The sequence below is a fragment of the Drosophila gunungcola genome, chromosome 3R (genome assembly GCF_025200985.1).
Source record: "Drosophila gunungcola strain Sukarami chromosome 3R, Dgunungcola_SK_2, whole genome shotgun sequence".
In the NCBI taxonomy this organism is placed as follows: Eukaryota; Metazoa; Arthropoda; class Insecta; order Diptera; family Drosophilidae; genus Drosophila; species Drosophila gunungcola.
The window spans coordinates 4,564,496-4,586,150 of NC_069139.1; the positions used below are offsets into that span (position 1 = coordinate 4,564,496).

Sequence of the window (21,655 nt, forward strand, 5' to 3'; positions counted from 1 at the left end):
TCCAATTTTAAAAAATCAAATAACTTATTTCTAATAGATTTACAAAAATTAAAAAAAAAAACAATTATTTGGGTTTGTTTCGTTTCGAAACATTTGTCAAAGGTATTTAATTATATAAATATAAAAACTGTGAAGTACTCATATATTTATTCATGACTTTTTAACATGACCAACAATTATTTCTGTTTATGATATTTTGGGTAGTTAACGCAAAGTAATTTTAATGATATAAATAACTTGCAGCATGAAACACTCAAAATAACTTACAATAAAGCATTAAAATAAACAATGAATAAAATTGCAAATTTTTTTTTGATAAATTCACTATGATATTTTTACTGATTTGTTTAATAATGTAGCATGAACTATTTTTTAGTGCCAAATAAAACAAATGCCATAGATAATTTCTGTAATTACAATTTAGAAAGTTGGTGTGAAGCTATATGTACAAAGAGATAAAGGTATCAATAAATTTAATTGCAAATTAAGGTAAATGCTTGACATGCTGGGCGTAAAAATCGAAGTACTTCCAGCAAGGACATCAAAAGAAGGCCTATACATGGCAACATCAATTACCGCATATGAAGGAGCCAGTGCATGTGTATGTAGCCCCATCCAAAGTGTGTCTCTGTCTGGGTAAGTGCATAAATCATTTGGCTACATTAGCTCTTTGAAAACCCTAAGCAGGCGGCGCTCAATAAACTTTTTCGGCGGGCTGGGAAACAAAAATAAAAACTCGTTAGGCAGGAGCCAGCAATGAAGACGCAAAGAAATACGTGCCTGGACTTTGACTTGGACTTGCACTAGGACATGGAGCGGGACTACGAGAAGGACTATGAGAAGGACTACGCGAAGGACAACAGAGCACAGTGTCAAGTGTAAAGAAGAACTACTAATCAGCAGTTAATTCTTATCTTTAATTAAGTGCACGTTCCACCCCCTTTGGCAGTGCAAAGTCCTTGGCGTTTATGGCAGGAGTGTGTGTCCTGGGAGTCTGGCCGAACTTTTTTGCTGTCCGCCCAACACTTTTGTTTGTCCGCGTGCTCTCGGCATTGTCTTGGACAAAGGCCAGCCAGCCAGCCAGCCAGCCAGCCAGCCAGCCAGCCAGCCAGCCAGCTAGCCATCTTTGTCGTTTGCCCGTCTTCTCTGGTCAATTTAATGAAATAATCTAAGCAAACACTCCTGAAAATTAAGCAGTTTTTTTTTCGGTGCCCGCTTCCGCTTTCAAATTAAAAATGTAATGCGTTCGCCTTTGTTTTGTTGCTGGCGCATAATTAAATGTGCGAAAGAAGAAGTTGCAGCAACATTAACCCGTCATCCGGCTGGCCAATTAAAAAGGCCACGCAACAATGGCCCCGCCGCTCATGCATGGCTTATCCCTTAACCCCCGATTACCACCAACGCGCACTTCTAAGACGCTAAAAACTTTGAGTGGAATGGAGTCAGATATATCTGGGGTTGTCCATAAGTCATTACCCCTATTGAGGAACACACACACACACACACACACACACACACACACACACACACAGGTAAGAGAATACCCAAAGTTGCAGCCGCGTCGCTTTCGGCCCTCAAGTTGTTTGTCAAACAATACACAACATGGCCAGGGGTTTTTGGGCCCGAAAAGAAGAAGGTTTAAGGGCTAAAAACACGGGGGGAACGAGAGTCGCACTCAAGCGTGCTCGTCACATTTTTGCGCTTTTACATCACCGTGAACGCCAGTACCCACAGAAGCAAGGGGGCATCATCAGATACATGAAAAACATTTTTTCAGCAGTGAAAAGCTGCACTAAAAATAAAATAAAAGATATTTTATTGAAGTGGCGCAGGGGAATGGATAGGAATGGAAAGGGAAGCCCTCATACCTGTCGCTCTCAGATTAATTATGCATCGCTAAAATGCTAAGCCAGGTAGCACCAAAGCACCATAGCATCACCATCAGCATCAGCATCAGCATCGCAGTGGCAGTGGCAGTGGCCCAAAGGCAAATGGCAAGTGGGAGTGGCATTTCGCGGGGGGGAGACAGAGGGGGGCAGTATGTAAAAGCCAAGTACAAGCCACAACAAAATTAAAATCCAAATAAAATCACAAAAAATGGTTTTGGGCAAATACAGCAGTGACACGGAAAGACTTGCACATTACACACAGTCTGTCATACACTTACAATTTTAGCGGGACAATTTTTTGAGTTTATGGAAATAGTTCCTGAAAAAATATTGCCAAATGTAATTTTAAGTTTTCACAATAAGCTAAAAAGTGGTTTCAAAAATCTTTCCTTTTAAAATCGCATTTATAAATCTAAGCTGAGATTTTGAACAGCTAACTGATTATAAGCTAGAAAATGTATTATACCAACGCTTGCATTTAATTTTAATTACAACAAGTATTGGAATGCACGGAAAAATACCTTAATAATAAAAATTTTCATAGCATTTTGAGCCGATTCAAAATAAAATCCTTTTCTTTCAAACATTTTATTAAAATAATTTGTTTTCTAAAATTTGTGTTGTCGGTGTAGTTTTTCATTTTACACAAAATAAAGCCTCAAAATTGATAAGCTAAATATTGGATTATCTAAGGTCACATGCAAATCGTTTTCCATAGAAAAACCTTTAGAATTTCGCGGCAGGCAACTCAAATCAAAAATGCCTGTCACAGGCAGAGCCAACAAATCATCATGCCTCTTCACACATTGCCCGCGAAGAACCCAACAAGAACAAGAACACAAGCCATCCACCTACCCACACACACTCGCGAGTCGCCCACAAATTATTCACATAAATAAAAAACGGACAAAAAATTAAAATTAAAATAAAAATTAAAAGCTACAGCTGAAAATCAAGCAGCAAACGTCAAAGCCAAAAGCGCGAAGCTGTCGTCGTGTCACTGCACCCGGTGCTCAGGTGAGGGGCAACCAGGGATGGGGATTCCCCTATCCCCTATCCCCTACCCACACTCACATTCACATACACACACCCACTCACACACAGGCGAACATGAGGTGTTTCGAGTCAAGAGACACACATACACTTACACATACACAGATTTCAGCAGGACAGGTGGATGGATTGCGAAGCCAGGAGACGACAAAGACAACGACAACAACAACGTAGTACCCACTTGAAGCGCTTTTAACAAAAATTCTTTTAATTTCGTACTCTTCTTTTTTTTCGGCAACACCAGCTTGTTTGGGGTGGGGAAAAAGGACAGGTAGATTAAGCGAGTGCATAAGAAAAGGACGTATACAGGAACTTTAGGGAATATTAAATAAAAAATACCCTGTTAAATCAAGTATCGTTAGCATCTAAGTTTGTTAATGAACAAAAAAAATTTATATCTTAAAAAAAAACTAAAAATGATTAAATAAATAAGTTAAGATTAAATAAAAATGTAAATTTCAAATAAGCTAATAAAACTAGTCTCAAACCGTTCTACTATTTTAAAATATTCAGGAAGGTACCCAAAAGTATGCACTATAAAAATGAAAGTCGTCTATTCAAACACACCCATAGCAATTTGAGATTTAAAATATATTGTGGCATACTTTTGCACGCCTTTATAATTATCTACAAAAAGTCTTTGGCACATCCAATTGCTTTCTTTTGTGACTCAAAAGTTTAATATTATTTTGATGCGAATAAAATCGAATTTTTTTTTTTTAAGAAATGTGGTTTCCACCAGACTAGTTCAGAAAGTTTTTCTTGTTATACCCTCGACAGGGGGCATAATTATGAAAAATCAGTGAACTAGCTGTAGTTTCTTAGCCAGGTCTGATTTCGGTCTGGTTTTGGATCTGGACTGGCTTTTGGCCCTCGTGTGTGTGTGTGTTTGAAGCAACCCTCATGGAAAATGAAATTTTCCTAGAAGACGACGAAGAAGCAGATGCATTGTTGATGAACAAGCAGCACGCTAACAAGTCGCCAGTAACCCCTCCATCCCATCGCCAAAAACGAAAAAATAAAACCCATTTTACCACCCATCCAAAAACCCAACTGAGGCCACCTTTTAAGCAGTGGCGTTGGTACGTGGTACGCTTACATTGTTGTTCTTACCGCTGTTGTTCTTGTTGTACATGCACATGCCACGCCTTGTTCAGGCCGCTGCCCCTTTTTTGCCCCACCATGAACGTTTAGAGATGACTGGGAAAAATTATGATGCCTACGTTTGTTTCTTGTTTGCAGCGCTCATTTTAATTTTCACTTTTTTTTTTTGGTCGCTACTCGTTTTTTTTGGCTTTCGTAAATTACAATAAAAAAAAGCCGCCCGGTATGGGCATAAAAAAAAGAGGAGCAGATTAAACAGTTAGGGAAAAATAGGAAAATTCAAGTGCATTTTTCACTTCACTTTACGGTGCATTCACATTTCCGTTGCATTGCATACAGAACAGGGCGAAAAAAAGGAAAAACTTAAAAACAAAACACAGTTTGAGGGCACCAAAAACCGAAAAAGGGCTGCAGATTTTTGCAATTTGTCCTTTGGATGGGAAAGGGGGGATTTGGTTGCAGGTAACCAAGGTCCTTTGTTGGGACAACTCCCCCCATCCAAACCAAAAGCCTATCTCAACCCTTCGACAGCTGCCATTTTTGAAGACCTTTAAGGTATTTCTGTAGCTGTGCACTTTTTTGTCATTGTCATCGTTTTGCTGTGAAAAACATGATGTGATGGGGGCCCAAGGGGGTTAAGAGATGCCGGGGGTTCAGGGCAGGTCAACCCAGGACCTCCCCTTTTCAGGCGTTGTGCAAGAGTTGCACTTTTTGCCGCTGCACTCGGTTGGCTGTTGTGTTAAATTTTTTATAAAATTTGCATGCAAAGTGCATTCCTGATTTTTTGCTCTCGTTTTTATTTTGACCATTTTTTTTATTTTAATTTCTTAATTAGTTGCTTTTGTGGCCACAACGGGATGGGCACATTATTCAGGGTGAGGAGCTGGAGTTGCACAGCTTAAAAGCAAAAGTCAATTGCATTTAAGGGTGGCTCGGCTCTGCAATTCACTGGCTTTAAGGCAGGACCTTTCAAATTAGTCAAATTGAATTGGCATTAGGCTTTTGATCTACGCAGATGGACGACGACGACCTCCGCTCTGCAATCAAACCGAAAACTATTTAAAATCTAATTTGCATTCCCGCCAAACAAATGCATAGGAAATTTTGTTTTTTTTTTTTTTGGCAGCAGGGAGGCTGCATAATCACAAAAATTTGTCATAAAACTTTGGCAGACGCAAAAGTTTTTGCTGCACAAAGTCAAAGTCGTTGACGTCGTCATTCTCGATGACTCAAAAAGAAGGAATTCGGATTGGGATTGGGATTGGGATTGGAAAGGGGGGGCCTGGTCTTTGAGGAATTAGTCAAGAGCAGCAGCCATATTCCATACGCATCTGCAGCTCATTCTAACCCCATAGATTTAAAACGATTACAATTCCTGCATCACAACCAATTTGGCTGCACTCTGTGGCTTTTGAGCGGGGGTGTGAAAACTTTTTAATTACCCTCATCAGCAAATCGCTGGGTTTTCCAAATTGAGAGTTGGGGAATTTGCTTTTTGACTATTCGGGTTCGAAAAGTTTTCAGGAGGAAAGCTTGTCTATCTTATGATAATTACATTTGAATAGCATGCAAAAAATCAGATATGTTCAGACAAGTGACCCTAATTAATATTAATGGCGCCAACTTGATAAAAACAAGAAAATGATTTTTATAAAATAAAAGGTAAGGCAAATGAATAATACTACAAAAATTGTATTAGCTTATGAATCTAGCTGTAATGATTTTGTTTAACAAATAAGTAACTATATTTAATAAAATATATTCTGAACTGATTATATTGTTAATATAAAATTTATATATATGAATCTCTTTGTGATGACTTCTCTTAAAGTCTTTTTTATCCTTAGAATTACTGATAAATATAACAATTTGAAATGTTCTTTAGACCAATAAAATGTTTGGTTTTTCGAAAATGGCATTTAAAGTAAATTCTACCCTACGAATTTCGCTAATTTCCCTCAGTGTAGGATTTCGTAGGCGACTAGTTCATTGACTGAGGCGGCACCTTGAGTTCCTCAAGCGCCTTGCACTTCCACTTCCTGTTAGTCGCTGCCAACCTTTGGGAAACCATTATGGCCAGGAAGAGTAGGAACAGACTCCCACTGGCTGCTAGAATTATGACGCAAATTGCAATTAATCAGCTGCCTGCCATCAATCTGTGTCACTGGGCAAAAGGAAAGCGAAACCCGAATGCAGGCGGCCATAAATGCAAGTGACAGTGGCCGATGCTTATCGCAACCAGTGTGGCAAGTGTGAAAAGCGAAATTCTCAACACTTGGCAAACAGAGCCAAAGGCCTGTGAAATGAGTTGATCTTATCAGTAATTGCTTTCGCTCTAAGACATGGCTGAAAATTCATCGCCAGCTGCACTTTAAGGAAATGACCCAAATTAGACAAGAAATGAAAAAGTTTTTGCATTAGCAAGCGGCATTCATTTTGTCTTCAGTTTTGAGATGTTCACAAGAAATGCACTAAGAGAAAACAGTGATAGGAATGCCTAAAAGTATGCAACATATTATATTGAAAGCGAAATTCATTATAAAACACAAAGTCATCTGTTTGATTGCATACTTTTTGACACAACCATATAGGTTTTTGATTTTTTATGTTGTTAAACGATTTTTTTAAAGTCTAAGAACCATTTTAAATACCACTTATTATTATTCATTATTACTTATCTCACATTTTTATCTTAATACAAAATATTACAAACTACACACCTAAAGATGGCATATTTTTCAACACTTTAAGAAATCGGCATTTTTGCAAGCTATATTCGAGGTAGTCACGTAGTTGCAACTGCCACGCTTTCAGGTAGCTTTGATATAGCTTCGGCTGAGCTCTGGCTATATGCGGCATATGCACACACGTACGTACACATACAGGAGACATCTTATCTGTATCTGCAAACAGACAGAGAACATATCTGCCCCGCGCACACACATTCGCTGCACTGTCAGTCAACAGACAAACATGCCAAGATGTTGAATTTGTACTTCCGCTTCTTCTTGCTTTTCCTATTTTTTCCACTGCACCTCTTTTTATCCTTTGCCCCGCGGCTGGAAAATCAGTTTTTCTGTTGTCGCACGACTTGAATTCCTGATTATGCTGCATTTCACAACGGCGTATGAAATAATCATTTTCGCAAAACCAAAAATAAACAAAAAAGTGGACGGCAAAAAAATATTACAAACACACATTGAAGTGGGATTAATTATGCGTAAATGAGCTTAATGCATCAATTAATCAAATCAAAGGCGGCAGTGGCCGATGGGCGAGAGCATGGGTCACAGGACTGCAGGTACAGGATCCCAGGCGCAGTTCCTCATCTCATCTCAGAGTAATGGCGCTTTGTCGCGTCGCACAAAAGCGCGAACTCGCGTAAAAACCAACTCGCTATTAGCTCAACATGGGTCACGTTCTGAGTGGTTGTGGGTTTGGTTGCTCATCGCGGGATGGGGAAGTACCCAGTAATCCCAGGAATCGGACCTAAGCCAGGCCAGAGCAATTATAGTTCGAAGTTAGGCCTATAAATTACGCGCACTCTTTCCCATACTCCGTTTCTAAACTAAACTTTTATTCTATTTTTAAACAATAGCCAACAATGCAAACTTCCATCTACATTAAACCATAGTTGATTAAAGTTTGTTTTAAAAGATACATTAAACAATATACTTTTTAATATATTTTAATGCCATTTGAGACAATTCATATATCAATATGGTTACACAATTATACACAATTGCCCTAAAAATAAATTTGAACTGTAAGTCTCAAATGATTTTAAATATTTTAAATTCAACTTAAGATCTCTAAAATACCAATCCATCATTTAAAAGATTGAATATTATGCAATTCTAACAATATGTTCGGCATTTTACCTTATTAATTTTCAACATTAGTTTTAAAATTTACATATTTATTGCGGTATTTTCGCAGCATTGAGGAAACGTCAGGCATGAACCATCAAGAGCTTTGGGTTTTGCAACCCGATTTTCCTAGTGCTTTTAGTTACAAGTTTTTCTTCATGCAGCTTTATGTGGTAAGTTTGTTTGCTATATGGTTGAAATACAAAGTACGACAGCACAGCTTTCTAAATCCATAACAAAAGAGCTTTAACCTATCGTTTTCAAATTAAATATAAATTCATTTGTTCTAATAGATATTTAAATTTATATATTTTTAAACATTTAAAAAAAAGTAACATATTATTTCGCATTCGTTTAAAAATGGTTTTAATAATCAACATTTTTTTACGCTTTATATATATATGTTTTTATTTTTTTGATAATGTCAATATTGTTAAAAACAAAACAAATTCTTTTTTATTCTCATACTATAAAAAATCTTAATATTGAATATAATTTCACATTTCATATGAAGAGATTCCTTTGAGAAATAATAAGACATTATTTAAGAGAAAAACTACAAGGTCGAAAAAATAAAATATCATAATTAAATCTATTTCCTTAAACTATGGTTGCATATCAACGTTTTTAAATGAATCATGAGCCGAGGCTGCCAGCAACATATAAATATTATTATCGCAACTAAAACAGCTGTGCTGTTCATTAAAACGCAAACTGTCTAAACGGCAGCCAAACGAATGGAAGGGTTTTTGGAAAAACAAACAAAGTTACTTAGCCAGAATGTGTTTTGGTAAAACCTCAAAACCAACTTCGAGCGTTACACACAAAGGACCTTCGGTTTGAGCATAATTACGAACACCCCCACGAATGCGAAGTGACCACCAGAAGTAATTAATATGTCAGCAAGGAATCCAAGAACTTCTGGTGTTCGATTTGCCCATTCAACTTTAGCGTATGCCGTAAAATTCGACAGCCATTACAGTAAGTTAGTTGAAGTTAAACTACGTGCGGGCATTAACAGTTTGAAGAGGCACCTTCGTCGTCCTTCGCCAATTACCCTTATGGCGTCAGGCTAAGTTCCCCACTCCGTCGGCGTCTGAGTCTTTTGAGGTAGGTAAGTCTGTGGAATCCCGGACGACAACGCTTAGCAACAACTTACACACAAATGTGTGTGCAGTGACTTTATGACAGCAAAAAGTGCGTTAGCCTGGGTGTATTTGCGCTATCAACCTGAGAGTCTCTGATGTCTGCTGAATTATCGTGGGCTTTAAATGTGGGTGCCGCAAGGACTCTTAAGGATAAGTATTTACAAATTATAGAATCTTGAATCTTTTTTCCCAAAAGTGAACAATCGCAAGTATCTTCGTAGAAAATACTTATAATTTAAGTAGAAAACAAAGTTTAAGTTGTATAGAAAATATTAAATGGAAATAAATAAATATCTATGTCGGTTATTTGTCGAAATAATCGTAAAATGTTTAAAATTGTACAGTGCTTTTGACAAAACTGTACCAAAAATATAAAAATATCTCAGAAATAAATAATATTTATTTATTTTTATTTTAGAATTGTTTACAAAACTAGGACTAACATAGAACTTTTAGCACCAGCTGCTGTGACCATCGACTATCTTATCTATCTATCTTACTTATTATTTATAATGTATTATTATATAAAAAAAAATTTTATAGAAGATAAACCTATAAAAAATTTTTTAAAATAATAATACATAATATAATTAAATATTATGAAAACACATCAAACTTTGCTCAACTCTAATATAAAATCATTAGACTTCACCAATAATTTAGGACACAATGAAACAAAATCCATAAAAAGTTTTCCATTTCATTTATATAATACAATTGACATTAATATACATACTTCATGTTTTCGATGTCCTGACAAAGTTAGATTGCATGTATTATTCGCTTTGTACAAGAACAAATTTTAAATTAGTTGGCATGTTGTCAATTAAAATGACTGTCAATAGATAGTTTAAACAAAACTCATCAACGAGCACAAATTTTAATTAGTTTCGGGCTCTTTAAGTGTTTTTCCCCTACTCGTTTTCCTATTTGCCCAAAGAACGGAAACAAAGCTCTGTGGCTGGCACTTTGAAGTGCCATTTCCAGCTGGAAATGCCTACCTGCCTGGCTCAGCTCCGATTGAATGCGATTTCTCGTAAATCTAACTTTGATATTTATGCGCCGTCATGCGGCGACAGGAAAACATCACTAATGACGACAGGAAGTCAACAGGCATTCAGAACGGAGTGGCAGGAAGGCAAGCCACTTGCTACTGCTCTAATGCTATTAATATCACACCAGGAGGCAGACGTAATAGCGACTTGAAGGCGTCGCTGGAGGGATTCTATAGTATGTAAAATATATTGCATTATGGCAGAAACCTATACAAACAGCGGTGAAAGTCTGTTTGTTTTATTGTTGTAAAACTTTTTAATATATCAGAGTTGTTGCCCAGAGCTCCCCTATGATACGGCCATAAACAAAGTGGGTTGGAATGGGATAGAATAGAACGGTGTGGGGTGGTGTAGCATAAAACTCACGGGCCGACTCATATATCTGATGGGGCCTCGGCACTTTTATGTCCCACATGGCTGCAGTTAACCCCTGTCCAAGAATGGATGGAGCATCACCAATGCGAAGGGAATTCCTCGGCTCAAGTGAAAGCGCACTTAGAACAGGCGCCATTATGCGATTGGCCGAGAGGGTGCCATTGGGCCTAAAGGAAAAGCACAAGGACTTGAAGGCCTCATATGCTGTTTACCATAAGGACTTTGCCTTTAAATACTTGAAGTGGATTACTAAATATAAACTGAATTTAATTAAAAAGGATTTTAAAAAGGGGCACAAGAATAAATAAACAAATTTTAGAGATTTCAGCACTGACGAAAAACTTAAACAGTCAAAACAAGTATCTGGATTTTAAAATTTTAAAAGAGCTAAAGGAAAAGCACAAGGACTTGAAGGCCTCACATGCTATTTACCTTAAGGACTTTGCCTTAATACTCTGTAGTGGATTGCTAAAAATAAGACTTTGAAGGACTACTCTATACATAAGCCTAATTTAATTGAAAAGGATGTTAAAAAGGGGCTCAAGAATAAATAAACAAATTTTAGAGATTTCAGCACTGACGAAAAAATGAAACAGTCTTAACAAGTATTTTGCTTTTAAAATTTAAACAGTGTTTTAAAAGATAAATTTGTAGTTAAAAATATATGATATTTGTCTAAGTGATATACAATAGCAAATTGTATTACCAAACCAATTTAATCGTTTAAAATGAGTGCGAAAATTAAAATGGACAAATGTAACGCAAATTAAGGAAATAAAATATGCCATGCAATTTTCTTTTGCTAATTAAAAATGGTATATAAAAATATATATATGAGCACTTTGACCTTTTAGTTAACCACGCGAGTAATGGCTGCGTTAATAATTTAAGAATTTAATTATAAGCCAAAGGGGGTGATTTGGCGGTCTATAGCTACTCAAACAGCACACATTTTTACCTGATGGGGGATTCGGTTTCAATCAGGTGTGTAATTAGCTAATTAGCTGAACATAACGTGACCAAAATGTCGTCTGTCCTTTAACCCAACTCAGACCACAAATATCACACAACTGTCAAAAACAAATCACTTTCAATGCTCTCAGGGTCAAGTTCGCAATGAAAAAACATAAAGCACAACACGTGCAGGCCATACTTAAATTCTCAGGTGACCTCCTTTGGTACGAAAAAATAGCTGCGGCCTTGAATAAAATCTGATTTATCAATTTGTACGTCCTGCTAAGGGAATGTCATTGAAAGTGTCCTAGTGTGCAATCCAAAATTTGGGTCTTAGACTCCTTCTCATCGGTAATTAATGGACTGAACCATTAGAGCATTCAGCAAGAGCGATTATGTATTACCAAATTATAAGTCATATAAGTGAAGAGGGCATTCATTAGCATTGGCCAGTAAGCCTATTAAGTAATAAGTCCCAAGAACCATTGGCCTGTTAGCAGTTCAACAGGAGTGCGAATTCAACTGGCAAGCCTAAGAACAGGCTATGTAGAAAGCTTATTGAGGTGCATTTTGTGTTGCACATTTCCTTAGCGAAATGATGCATGGGTAATAGTGCATCAATATTTAAATGCACTTAAGAATTGTTCATTTAAATTTTGTATGTTCGAAATCAAATTTTAGCGACGTTACAATAAATAACATGTAAAAAATTTTTGTATGTATTTTTGAAACAAAAAAACTGATTTTGAATGTAAAATTTAAAAAATGTTTAACTTTTATAACAAATGTTGGGAAAAAAAATTAAGAATATTGTTAAGGTTACAATTTCGTTACTAAAATAATGAGAATTTAAAATATATGGGTCATTCTTTTATACAACTAGAAATGGTCAGACGACGCATGTATTTTGCGACAGTTTATTGCGTATACGCAACCGAGGCCACTATCTTCTTGGTAAAGCAAAAAATCACAAATTGCAGACAAGGCAGCTTCCGCGATCTTTTGACGAATTTCAGGAAAATTCTTGTTGTTGATGACGACTTCCGAAGTAGCAGCAGGTGAAAACCTTCCCACCAATTGGTCGAAAGTCTAAAGTTCAAGGCGGAAAACTGTTGCACTGCTCGTGCATACATCAACTGCTTGCAAAACGACAAACTGCCAGGTTTCAAAGGTAAAATTTTTCTCCCAGGAATGGACCCATTCATTTTCGGCACTGCTGCTGTCCTGTTGAATTGTTAACGAATGAGTCAGCGCTGCCCCCACCCGAGCTACATTTAGAATATGCACGACAAAGGGGAAAATGTCTCGAATGCCGCTGGCGGAACAATCATGAAAGCGAGTGTAATAACCTTTTGGGGGTATTCCATTCCAATCCTTCTCCTGAATCCGTGTACGATTAATTAAGAAGCCTTTGGCTCAAGCAACTGCTTTGCAGAATATGCTCCAACCCTTTTTTTTGGCTTGAAGCCATTATATTTACCAACAAATAGCACCGAACCTTCCATAAAGAAGTCAGTTATAATGTGTACATATTTACGCCGTAATTTGTTTACGCTCAGCTGACTTACAAAAAGTGTAATTGACAGCAAGATGATAAAACGGCTGGGCAATTCATTTGCAGAATCAAATTAAATTAAGACCTTTTCCAAACCCAGCTTAATTAATTCATCACCATGTCTTTCACATTCGTTTTCCCGAATGACAAATTAATGCCTAAATGCTCTTATAATTTAATTTGGTTGTCGACTTAAGAGTGACGAATTAATTTTAATGCACTAAATTGCTGGGAAAGTGTCATTGAACTGGTCTGAGAATTTTCAACCTGTTGTCTTGGCATTTTCATAAGAATTTCCACTCCGGAAAGTTGTGCCTTGAAAGTTTTAAAAGTTTTAAAGTTGTTTTTTTCTTTTGCCCTACAAGCTTACTGCAGATGTTGGCTTTTAAGTTTCAGCTGTTAACCTTTTTGTGACCCTGTCATCCAGAATGCATTCCTTAAAATGTAAAGATTAATATTTGAAAGCAACATGATTGGCAGCAGCTGTTTATTGAAAATAGAAGAACTTTAACACTTTAAGGGTCTACAAATGTCAAAAACTACACAATTTATTTTTCCTTTTTTACCCCAACCAAAGTTCACTTTTATGCCAATAAATATGGTGTTTTGTTAGTACCTTCACAATTCAAGGAATTTTAAATATTGGTCAACTTCTCTGGTTTCCTGGAAAACCCAATTTTAAATTTGCAGATGTTTGCCACTTGACGCAATTTAAACACGAATACGCACCGTCATCCAAAGCAGACTGTATATTTCAGTTGCGAAGGAATTCTACGGGGAAAGACGAGGGGCATAATCCACTCGATAATGGAATGCTGGTAACTCGAATTAATTTTATTTATTAATGTCTCCTGGCACCCAGAAAGAATCAAGCAAACAGAAGAGGAAAAAAGAACCTTGGGGGGGGAATAATAATAATTTAAGCATGCTATGTAAATTTACTGTGTGGCCCGGGCTTGCAAATAAAGCTCAACCAGTGGCAGATATAAGAGTTCGGCAGCACGTGACGGTATTACCAAAGGCTCTGTCCCAGTACACACAGCACAACACTCCAACTCTCAAACGAACGGACACATACAAAAATAAATCAATGCTGGCTTCTGGCAAAGCACTTGGGGTGCAAAAAGTTGAAATTTATTTGAAAAAGCAGAAAGGAAAAGCTACTATTGTACTTTCACCTGGCTCACCTTTCACCTGTGCCAAAAAATCTCCTTCTAATTCCACACAAATTAGGCACAAGAGAGCCAAAATTGACCTGAAATCAAATACCAGTCAAAATAAATTCAATTGCGAGCATTTTATCAGCTCAAGGTCCACAAGTTGCTAGGCAGACATTCTACCCTGTATAAGCTGAGTTCCGGGGGCTTCTCAAGTTCCCAACTGCGGTTGAAAGGACAGGAAATTGCTCTTTCTTGCATTTACTTTTAAAGTATAATATATCTGAGAAAGACAAATTCCATACCCGTTTTGAGTGTTACGTATTGTTATGCCTTGCGAGTGTTTTTTTTTTTCGAAAAATATATGCAAAAATCTTGCTTAAAAGTGAGCAGCTTTAATACCAGATATTTCACAGTCGACAAATGCTGTAAAAACATTCCATTCTTTGGACTAACTTTTTCTAATGAAGTGGGAAACGATGCTCAAACCTCTGAAATTCAAGCTCATTTCCTTTGACTAGTCACTTAATTTAATATATCACATGTTTTTATGTCGCATTAAAAGAAGAATTTCAAAAATTCAAGCAAATCTGTTTTAAAAAAATTTAATCATAAGTCTAATAACATTAAAGTTGAACCTTTGTTGTATTTTCTTATCTTTTAAAGATAAGCTTCAGTTTTATTCAATCTTCCACAGGAGAAAATTGTTTAGAAAGTGTGCTCTGAATGTTTACCGATTGCCAAGTAGTTTCGTGAAAGCAAATATTTAAGAGGCATATGTTTGTTGTTGTTGGGGCTGCATTTCGTATACGCCATGTTGCACGCGCTACTCGTAGCGCAGCGTTTTCACTGACATCGCAACAAACCAATAACATTATGTACATCCATTGGGGTATACTGCATGGATGATTACTCGCACTTGATTATCGATGGTTTACAGAGCCCAGGAGACAGCGACCCCATACTTCCATTCAATTTATATGGCAGCATACAGGTGAAATAGCTGGTGCTCTAATGATTGGAGCCAATGGTAACATGAATGTCTGTATTTTGCAGTCACGAAATCTTTCCTAAGACTTCCATTCGATTCAGAGAGGTTCAGTTTGGAGCGCTCGGATTCGAAAATACCAATAGATGGATACATCGTTTTGGAAAATCGAACGCTTTCGTTGTCACTTTAATGCGCAATTAAGGGAGGAGAGAAGCCAATGTTGACAAACAAGGCAGTTTGGGGTGCACTACAAACAATTAGATTTATTTAAAATTTATTTGATTTAAAATAATTAATCGATTAAAATAAAAATGTACTTTTTGATTGGGAAACATTTGCAGTATTTTTTATCATACGAAGTCAACTATATAATTCCGTTTAATTTGCTAAAATCAAACATTTACTTTTTCGAAAGTTTTGCATACTCAAAAAAAAATTAAAAAACAGTTTTCTTATAACTTTTGGGTGAAATTTAGGCAAAAACTCTAACGATTATAAGTGTGTAGTGTAAATAGATATATCCAAAAGTCTAAAAAAAAAAAATAAAATTAAGTCCAGAAATGAATGAATTGAAATTTCTAACTTCTAAAAGGATAAGTACAGATTTAGCAGCAACCTTTTAGGACTTTATATGCGTGTCCTTGCTTTGAGTTCTAGCTCTTTGTTTCCTGTTTTTTCGTGTGTAATCTATGGCGACCTATGCTGAATATAAAGCATTCACTTGTTCAATTTTTCCCAACGACAGATGCTCTTTGCACTCAAAGCCATCACAATCATTGCATTAAGTTTTCAAAGAGACCGGGGAGAACGATTGTCAATGCTTTTAACCAAATGAACTCGTGTTACATATAAAATTTATTGACTCAGAATATGTGCGGACTTTATAATTCAATGTTCAGACTTTAATTTGTTACTTTTTAGTGAAATCCACGTTGCAATGCTGGCAGCGTCCATTGACGATGGTGTTTCCGCCACGCCTGTATATTGTGGTTCCTCCGCCTCCTCGGCCATCGTTTCCCCGGGAAATTACCACATTGCCATTGCTATTCGGCGAGGAGAAGCTGCGGTATTCCTGGCCATCTAAGTAGACGGGTTCCCCATTTGGATTGGGGCCTGGATGGAGTGCATAATTACTCACTGTATTCACTAATGACTGGGCTGGCGAAACAATCGATACTTACAAGTCAGACAAACGCCGTTGACCACCACTGTGCTGGGATGAGCTGAAAGTGATTATCAAAGTATTAATTAGCGTCAGAAGCACTGGAATATCGGCAAGCTTACCGCCAACCAGAGCCGGAATTAATACCAACGGGAGCAGCACACACGTCAGGTACTTCATATTAAAGCCGATAGATGGATGACCGACTCTCAGCTCTCACGCTGCTTATATAGTCCGGCACTTAGTGCGATTTAAATCTAAAAAAACTAAAATCTGAAATCAATTTGCATAAGCCTGAATGCTCACGACAGTGCGCTGCTTTTGATTTTTTACTATATATATATTCCCATAAATTTCCCCCCGGGCACTATCAAAACGAATTCAAAGGGGATTTTCCACATATGGTTTGATAAAGCTAGACGTAATGGTTTTGCTTGAACTTCTACAAAGAAATTTATGACAGTCACGCCCAAAAACGCAGTTTGAAAACTATTACCAGACGTTCTAAACATGAATGGCAAGCGATTCCAGAGAATCACACCCCCATTTATACATTTATCCATACATCGCAGCGAAACGGGTTTTACTCCCGAAAGTCGTGACTCGTGAGCAGAACGTACAACGTAGCGCCACGTTTGACACTTAAAAATGGGGTTTATACACACAGTTAACCATTAATTACCGAATAATAACACATTTTTCATTTCAAGTTTTTTATAACATGAGATAAAAACAAATGCTCAAAGTTAAAACGCATTTTAATTAAATAAATCTATGTATATCTTGGGTATAGACTAGTTCTTAGAATTTGTAAAAAGATAAGAAACTTTTTATTTAAACTTTTGATTTTTTATTCCAATTTGTTACATTTTTAAAGAACTATAAAATCTTGTATTCGAAATATTTTGACAGTAAAACGTAGAGCATCCACTAAATAGCACAACTGACTATCTGGTGAGCTACTAATTGTTTATGAAAGGTATCTGTGGGCAATTCCCTGCTGAGATTAATACTTACTTATACTGCGAAAGTTCTTTGAAGCGATAAGGTCTGTTTGGGTTCAGAATCGGCATCGCCATTGGAATCGGAATCGTTGAGTGCATCGTATATAAGCGGCTGTTGTGGATCGTACCTGGTCCAGACCAGTTCGACGTTTTGATAGACCAGCACAACAATGAGACATCTGACGGCATTCGCGATTGTCGCTGTTTCTGCCCTCGCCTTAACGGAAGCGGCTGTTTACATTGGCGGTGGCTGCTACGACTGTAAGTTAATCCCCATAAATTAACATTAAATTCTTAAAATGATTTCCACCCACCCTATGTTTACACGTCAGCAAAAAAAAAAACAGAGCAAACAACACCTTTATTTTAACCTTTGCCACAGTGCATATATTTGATTAAACGAGTTTTAAAAACGTATCGACCTTGGCGTTTGTCAGTTTAAACAGTCAACAAGTAAAAAAGAGGAAAGTTTTCTTGGAAATTTTTGATGAATTTCACAGTATACAAATAATTTATATTATTGAGCAGACAGGTCTTTTCAAAATTATGTTCTTCTTGTGAAAACAATGAAAGCAACAAAATATGCTTTCTTGAAAGACAATTTTTTGTAAGCCAGATTCAATTTAATAGGATTCTACTTTAACAATGGAATACTTAAAATAAACACCTGATTATTGAATTCAAAATGTTATATTTAATAAAACTAAGTGCATGATTTAATATTTTAGTTTATGTGGAAAATATTTAATTTTAAAAAGTATTTGATTTAAGCGCATTTTATTTCAATTTAATTTTTTAGACGACAAAATCAATATTTAAATTGAGAACAAAACATTTGGATTTATTATATTTTTTTACCAGTGTCTATATAACTTGTATCTTCTACAAGTCAAATTTAACATTTAGTAATAAGAAATTAAGTTTCTATAGCAATGCATTTTTCACTGCTAAACATTTAAATTTGTAAAAGGTGTACATAATCTCGCGGAATTGAGTAACAACATGGAACTTATTTTAATACCACTTTTAGGTAATCCGCCCGGAGGCCAGGGACCCGGAGTTTACACAGGAGTAAATGGAGGAGGTCGTGGAGGTGGAGGATCCGGAGGAAACTATTACAACAACGGAGGTGGAGGAGGCGGCGGAGGCCGTCGGCCAGTTTATTCCGGCAACTTTGGACCTGGATACAGCAATGGTGGAGGAGGAGGAGGAGGTCGCGGTGGCGGAGGAGGCTACGGCGGTTACGATGATGGAGGGCTAACGCAGATTATAAGCGGATGAGAATATAATCTCAAGGCTTTGAACCCGCAAAACCCCGCAAATGAGCAAACGTTGGCTGACATTCAGATTGTTCAATTGTATATAGAGTAAAATTAAAAGAAACAAGTAAGGCACGTGTTTACAATTTGGACTTATGCTTATCTACGCAGAGGAGGCAAAGAAAAGACAACATTTAAGCTTCCAAAAGAGGTTACATTTTTTTTAATAACTAAAACAAAACATTTTATTAATTTAAAATGTGTGCTTAAACTGTTGCAGCTTATTTTAAAAATAATAAATAAAACAAGAAAAACCGATAAGGCTTTTATTATTCAATGGACAATCAAGGCTAACCACTTTAGAACACTTGATATTTATCAATTTTAATCATATATTAAATTAACGGTTAAGTGGGTTCGAATGCTAATTGAGCTTATTAACCTCGCTTAACTGGTAATTATAAAATTTCAGTCATATTATAACATAAAGGTTTTAATTTATCAGCATAATGAAGGTTTTTCATAAAGGGTAATATAAACAGCTGTTTGGCTTGTATTATTACTAGTGTATTCATAAATAAGTTTCCAGTTTAAATACAAGCCTGAAACAACAACAACAATCTTTAAAGGGTCCTACCCTGGCCAAAAATTACTATTCTCGTTTTATTGACTGCACTTCTCAATGCACATTTTTGCCTTTCACAAAATCCCTGTGGAAGTTCACTTCTAGGGCTTCAAAGCCTACAAATCGTTTCTGGTATCAAAATACTACGGTAAGACCGAAATTGGAATTGCTAAAGCCCATAAATTGACGAAGGATATTCTTTTTGATTTGGCATTGCTTAAAACAACGAACGATATGCTTTTTGAGTTGGCTGTGCTATGTTTATGTTTGTGAATTTTACCCAAGGGAATGCCCTTATTGCGACTGATTTATAGCTCTTCTCTTTAATGGTCGAATTTTGGTTCAATTTGAATTTAATTTGCAAAAATCATGGCCAATACTTCATACCCAAAGGTAATAAGCTCACGCTTGGTAAATGAAATCATTAAAAGCAGGGTTTTATGTAATTAGTTTTCATTAATTATAAGTTAAAGCCCCATAAAAGTTAAAACGTAACAAAAAATATATACTCCAAACCATGAAAATGTACATTGTATTTTGTGGGTTAAGCAGCTCAAGCCCAGCGAATTTAAATAATTGATAAGTATTTCAAAGTTTCACTTATCAGTCTTAATTACAGGACTCGCCCTTGTTAAATACGCAACGCATCGAATTTCCCAAAAGTTTGGGCAAAAGACCGTTCAGTGAATTCACCGCCACTTAATTGAATCAATTCCAGGTTCGATTTTTGTTTGACCAAGGTTTTCGGTGAACTAAGCTTAATCTAACGAACCGGAAAAGAATTTAAGCCATTATTAAATTTCAATCATCGCTATTAAGGAACTAAATTCAATATCGATAATTGTCCAATAACAAGTTTAATGACTTAAATTTTCTGCAATATTTACCAACTATATTCGTTTTCATGCCTTCGGCAAAATTAAACATCTAAGAAAAAAAATAACATTAAATTTAAAATTTGAGAGGCAAACCTAAATTGTGTGTATATTAAAGTGGAAACTTTACCAGTTATTATTTAAGCTTCTTTGTTGCACAATTTTTTCTTAAAACCCTTGAGCACAAATAATTGATTTATGTAAAAAGTTGTATCCACCCTTATTGCAAATGACATTTTGACAGGACCGCTAATGTGTAGTTTTTCTTTTGCTTGGATAACTCACAAAGTCATGAAAAGTGTGGTTAAAGAAATAATTAAAAAACAAATAAGGCTGGCCAAGACAACCTATGCACTTGTTGAAGGGAATAATTACATTCCGCTCCATTGAAACTGATTTTTTCTGATTTTACTTCTTTTTTTTTAAATGGTCTCCTTTTAGTTTTTTCATTTACCCGCTTACAGGGCAACACCACAGGTCGGATGCAAAGTATGCTCCTCCATGAAGCAACAATTGAGATTACAGATGACGGTAACAGGGCTGCCGTTTCCGCTTTTTTTCCGCCAAATCGGATGTTTTTGAACGCTAGCGGCGGGAAAAATGTGTAACTTGGGGAAAGCGAAAATTATTGATTTTTATGGCTTTTTTCAGCTTTTTTAGTGTTGTCGATATTAACGTATATTACAAAAATAAGCATCTTCACAATAGTCACTTACAAACCATGAAAAAGTGACGGCCACTCTATTGTGCCTATTGATATGAGTTATGTCAGTCAAATATATTCAGCACTCCTTTTTATTTAAATACACATTTTCAACTATGAAGTGAAATTAGTAAAAAATTGCATAATATTTTTTTTTTTTAATTCTCTAGTTTTTTTTTCAAAAGTCTTCTAAAATTTTTTTTTTTTTTTTTAATATTTTAGTTATTTTTCTTCTTTTGTCCAGTCAAAAACAGTTTTCTTTCGAACAAAAGCTGGCAGCATTGACTGGTAATGGTGGACCAGCGGGCTTCTGACAGAGCCATTAGCGTTCAATTTCATTGTTGGTAGGTGAAAGCTAGCGAGCGGGCGAAATTAAGTTGGACCAGGCAACATATTTTGTTGCGAGCACGAGCAGCTCTTAGACCTGCGAACTTTATGTTTCATATTGCAAAGTTTGCTTTGGAGACCAGCACCTAACTCAAAAGCGGCAAATTTAAATTGTTTTCAAGAAAATCTTAATATTTTTACTCTGAACTTAAATTAATTTCAATTAAGTTCAAACTATGTTTAACATATTATTGCTTTAAATTTGACAATGCCTTTTTTCTGTAAACAAACAAAATGCACTAGGATTTAATAAAAAAAATATAAACATTTTGAAAGCTGGTCCATTTTTTCGCTATTTGCATTCTACAGAAACACACAACAAAAAACCCCATCAATGGAAGATTTTCCGCCGCCAAAAGCCATCAACATCAACAGCAAAGAAAAATTCATAATTTCGCTTGTTACTAGAAAGACGATAAAAAAAAAGAAAGCTTAAAAGGATTCAATTCCGTAGAAAAGTGCTCTGAAATAGCGTGAAAACGCCCGAAGG

At 36.2% G+C, this 21,655-nt stretch overlaps 2 protein-coding genes across 2 annotated transcripts; one reads left to right on the top strand and one right to left on the bottom strand.

Annotated features, from left to right (window-relative positions):
* Positions 1-16,030: 16,030 nt before the first annotated feature.
* LOC128262293 (uncharacterized) lies at positions 16,031-16,569 on the bottom strand. The gene is made up of 3 exons (XM_052996464.1): positions 16,435-16,569; positions 16,332-16,373; positions 16,031-16,263 (listed from the first exon to the last, which is right to left on the bottom strand). The coding sequence occupies exons 1-3, from the start codon at positions 16,490-16,492 to the stop codon at positions 16,061-16,063; spliced, it is 303 nt and encodes a 100-aa protein (XP_052852424.1). The 5' UTR covers positions 16,493-16,569; the 3' UTR covers positions 16,031-16,060.
* An 870-nt stretch (positions 16,570-17,439) lies between these two features.
* Positions 17,440-18,706, top strand: LOC128262281 (uncharacterized). The gene is made up of 2 exons (XM_052996452.1): positions 17,440-17,577; positions 18,347-18,706. Exons 1-2 carry the CDS (start codon positions 17,487-17,489, stop codon positions 18,595-18,597), a joined length of 342 nt encoding a protein of 113 aa, XP_052852412.1. The 5' UTR covers positions 17,440-17,486; the 3' UTR covers positions 18,598-18,706.
* The last annotated feature ends 2,949 nt before the right edge of the window (positions 18,707-21,655 follow it).